Source organism: Anser anser (assembly GCF_964211835.1).
Source record: "Anser anser genome assembly, chromosome: Z".
Taxonomy (NCBI): domain Eukaryota; kingdom Metazoa; phylum Chordata; class Aves; order Anseriformes; family Anatidae; genus Anser; species Anser anser.
The window spans coordinates 12,107,894-12,112,516 of NC_139723.1; the positions used below are offsets into that span (position 1 = coordinate 12,107,894).

The following is a 4,623-nucleotide window of genomic DNA, read 5'->3' on the forward strand; positions in this document are numbered from 1 at the left end:
TGTTTGACAGCATAGGGTTTGTGTACCTGTACTTAATACTGCTCTTTAAAACCTGGATGATTTATAGCCATTACAACTTAGAAAAATAAAAGTCCATGATGCGCACAGAAGTTGTTTGTGGTCACATTGCAGTTATGTGAACTTTATTCCAATTCAACATGTGTGAGGAACAGTACTGCGGTAAAAGGACAGGTGATACACAAGGCTTGGTGGACCTGTTAGCCGCTATTTGGTCACTTTCTGCCATTTGGATATATCTAATTGGGTACCATTGCAGACTGGCAGCATAAATTAGCTCATTTAGCTGTGCTAAGAGTAGTCTGCAGACCACAGTGGTAACTGCTGTTTGTACAATTAGTGTGCCTTTGGTTCTGAATCTGTTTTGTTGTTGTTGCTGTTTTCAAATCCCTTAGAAAACAAAAGCTACACGTCCATAAGAACAGAAGCTTTGTCTGTGATACAACTGCTCTTCACCAAACTGCAAGGTGAGTCTTTTTGCTTGCCACATGGGAGAGTTGCTGTTTGGTATAGAAGGTACGTGGCTATGCGGCCTGGGAAGGTGGAGAGATGGCATTACGTTCTGATTGCAGCACTGGGTGCTTTAGGGGTGGCTTGGGACTTGGATTTTTGTGCTTGGTGACTGGGAGAACTTGGAGGGGGTGGAAGCAGTTGTGGATGAAGTCCAGGTCTAAAGTGCAGTTGGATGCTCCTTGGTAAAATGTCCAGCAGGGAGGGAGCAAGGACTGTGTATAATGCATTCTTCTTGCATTACGTGCAGCAGTTTTGAAGTGGGAAACGTGGTTCTTCAGGCCCTTGCAGTCCTATAGTGCAGGCCGAGACAATCAAGTTCAGCCTGGTCTGAATCGGCACGGCTACCTGTGCAGCAGGTAGCACATGCACCGAGTGTCCAGCTGAATTTTCCTCCTCAGCAGCTCTTCCCCTGGAAGAGCCGCGAGATGTGAGGTGGTCACTTTCAGCCTGTGCAGGGATGGAGACTATTTGTTGTGTTTTTTTTTCTGACAGACTGGTATTTACCGTGGTGTCTGTCTGTTTGTCTTCACAGAAACTAAACAGTGGGAAAGCCTGACAGCAGAAAGCAGAGAGCACCTCATTCATTCGTTATCTACAATGGCATCAGATAGCAGACCCGAGCTACAGGAAAAAGCATTTATATTGAAGAAAACACTTGAAAATCTTAACTAAATTGTAAAACACAAACTATGAAGTGCCATGTAAAACAACAAAAAAAGTGCAGTGGTCTGAAAACCAAATGGGAAAATGAAGATTACTCTGTAGCATGCATAATTCCTGGCCAAAATAAAATGCCTTAAATTCTGTTCCCCATTAATGTTACTTTTACTCTTTTAAGCTGATGATTAGTTATTGTTTTGTCAGTAAATACCTCTAATGATCTGCCCTAGAATGTTTATAAGTGTGCATTATAGAAAATGTTGAGGGCAAGATGCTTTTTTTTTTTTTCTTTAGATCGGCAAAAGAATGTTTCTCAGATCCCCTTTGTCCTTCAAAGCAATTATTGAAAAACCACCAGCACAGGAAGTGAAAAGCGTATTTGATTTTCACTGATACCACGTGGAGATCTGTTACCTGGTGTCTAAACAGTGGATCTTTGGGACTCTGCAGTAGAGCTAGTGTGTGTTACCTGTAACGAATGAAATGCTGCCTCTGATGAAGTCTGTGTTAGACTTCTGAGGCTTCCCAGGGGCAGGGTTTCATCTGACATCCACCTCTGCTTCTCCTGTTTGCTCCTCCTTTGCAGCCTGTTGTCTGTGAGTTATGAAAGGCAGAGTACTGTTAACTTCTCTCGTTCCTTCTTCTCTGACCTCAGAATGGATTGACCGAGACTATGCCTTCCCCAGCTAGTAACCTCGGCCTCCCAAACTTTAAATGAGAACTTTTTTCCTCAAAGGATGCACAAGAGAGCACTTTACTGAGCTGTGTGGGATAAAATAGGGCCTAGTTGGTGCCCAGATGGAACACTGCTCTTCTCAAAATTGTTTTGCATGGACACTCCTCAGCTGCAGAAAAAAAAAAAAAGGAAAACAGTCTTTTCTAGATATGTTTTTGAAGAGTGTTCGAAGTTTGCAATGATACTTTTTTTTTTAATAGTGGTAATGTTTTTTCCCCCTTCATGTCCGTAACCCTGTTCTTGCTTTGGAAACCTGTAATGATTTAGAATTGTCAATATTTGTAAGAAACTGAATCGTATGTCATTTCTCAGCAGCCCAAGTCATGCTGGTTTCTAGCAGATACTTTTTAATTTGCACTTAAGAAGAAAGATTATATCTGCATTAACGTGGAGTAAAATTGCTATTTGATGCTGTGGCCATGCTACCTGTCCCCTTGTTGCCCTCCTCAGATAAAAGACAAACCTGACCACTATAGCAACAGACTTTTCATAGCATAAAGTTAGCACTGCACCATAACCTGACCAGGAGCAAGTGTACAGTTTTTTGGGGATAAATGCTTTGCTGATGGTGAAATAAAATCATTAGTGTGGGCGATATCATGTCCATGGCTTTCAGCACAGGGACGTTCGTTTCTTTTCATGCGGTCTGCAGCTCCTTTCAGATGCAATCTACGAGGGAGAGAGTTGTTCAGATAATGTCACCTTTCCTCCATGCCCATTTATTCAGAATCAGGTATACAGTACCTACTTTTCCCTCAGGTGCCATTTCCCATTCAGTGTTTTCTGGTACTGTAACAATCTAGTTGTCTGACTTTATCCATGGGAAGGGAGGAATTTAATTCATACCCACCCGGTGAGAAAATATCTGCAGAAATGGGCAGAGCTGTCCCACTGTGGCTCTTCTGTAGCAGAAACCTCAGCGAGCACTAATGCATTGTACACTTGGAACTGGTCAGTGGGCAACTTCTTGGTGCTGGGAGCTGGTGCTATAACGTTTTGATTTACACCTTGTTGCAGGGAGCTGCTCTTTGTTTACGTGTAGTTTGAACTTATTGAGCACAGTGTATATTTTAAAATTTTACTGGGCAAATCACTTTACGATATCTTTCAAAACTTGCTTACCATGACATGTAGTGTCATGAGTGCTCTTTTTTTTTTTTTTTTTGTATTAGATGAATATTACCAGTGATGCTTTGCTGTAGCAGTTCATTGTCTGACTTGGGTTTTTTCGTATTGGTTGGAGTGACAGTTACAGAAAAGCAAAGAGTCTCCAAGTCTCTGGTAATCTGATTTTTTTCACTGTGGACTGGAGTATTCAGAGGCAACGCCTCACGTGGTCGAAAGACTGTAAGTAGAATAACTGTAATCATTGACAATAGCAACCTGAATTTCTTTATTGGGGATTTACACTAGAGGGAAGAGCATATTCTAGGAACTCTAAAAACAGCTGGATTAACAACTCTGGCCAAGAGTGTTAGGAAAGTTAGAGATGGCATAAATGCTTTCTGAATCACAAAGCAATATGTCTTTCTTGTGATTCCAGAACAGATTCAGAGCTCCTCTCTAAAGCACGTGCCTATACACAAAACCTACCTGTACAACAGTTAATTCAGTCGGAGGTTTGATTTCTACCCCCCTCTCATTTGTAAACTTGACAGGATTGAAAAATAAACAAATAGATGTGGCCTTTCCTAGAGTTTTTCCTCTAAAAGTGATTGCACTATGTAAAACACACTGTACTTTGCCCAGTGTGGGCATTTCTTGTGCTGCTGCAATGCTGCTTTGTATACCAGGAGTGCAGTGTGCAGATTGGACACTAGCACTCGTTCTGACCTACAAGCTGTTGCTTAAATGGATGTATATTGAGAAAAGTTTTCTAATGTTGCAAGATCTCCATCAAATTCACTGCAATCTGTACTGTCGGAGTATGTAAATGGACTGACTGAAAGAAAACCCTGTTGCTTACCAAAAAGGTAAAATTAAATAAAAAATGCATGACCTCGTCTCGGAAGTAACTGGTAATTTCCACTCCCACACACACACGCAAGTATTTGGTGCTGTTCTCTTGTCCCAAATTCAAAGCGCCTTTGTGTGTTCTGCTCTGAGCTGACCGGCCTGGTGGTGGTGGTGCTCTGTGCTGTGCTGAAGGAGTGCCTCGGGCTGCTTACCTTGCTTGGTCTGAGGCTTTCGCCACCTAGAAGGCGGGTGGCTGCGCAACAGGAGGGAAAGGAGCGAGGATATGAGCTTGTTTGTGAGGCAGCAACTTGGCCTTGCACCCCAGTGGGGCTAGCGGGTGAGGCTAACCTCATAGCCAGGCTGGCTGCCTTACCTTGCAGCGTGACTGGCTACCCCATGGCTTCCACGGGAGCTATGTGAAATGAGACAGCATCCACCAAAGGAATGAATTTTGGATTTATGAGCCTTGCCTGAAGCGTGAGCGCGTTAGGCTCCTTTTCCAGCCCTAGCTATCCCCCTTTGTGCTCTGGGGCCCAGCTGCTGGATTTCATTTGACTAGAGGCCAGGCAGCCTGTGGTGACACCACCCCCCAACCACTTTCGGAAACAGTTTGTGGTGGTCCCTCCTTGCATCAGCTTCTGGGATGAAACAGGGCCCTTGCGAAGTCCAGTAGCCTCACTGAGAATAATGACCAATGCATGAGGAGCAAAAATGAAACAGAAGCTTAGAGAAAACAAACA

At 43.3% G+C, this 4,623-nt stretch overlaps 1 protein-coding gene across 5 annotated transcripts in view; it reads left to right on the forward strand.

Moving 5' to 3' along the window:
* Positions 1–3,938, forward strand: part of ECPAS (Ecm29 proteasome adaptor and scaffold) — a 68,639-nt gene extending 64,701 nt beyond the window's left edge. For all 5 annotated transcript variants that reach the window (XM_083819130.1, XM_083819128.1, XM_083819127.1 and 2 more), the window contains 2 exons: positions 414–485; positions 1,064–3,938. In XM_083819130.1, the coding sequence (XP_083675256.1) occupies positions 414–485; positions 1,064–1,203 (212 nt within the window). In that variant the 3' untranslated portion in view covers positions 1,204–3,938. The remainder of the gene's footprint in view (positions 1–413; positions 486–1,063) is intronic.
* Positions 3,939–4,623: the final 685 nt, after the last annotated feature.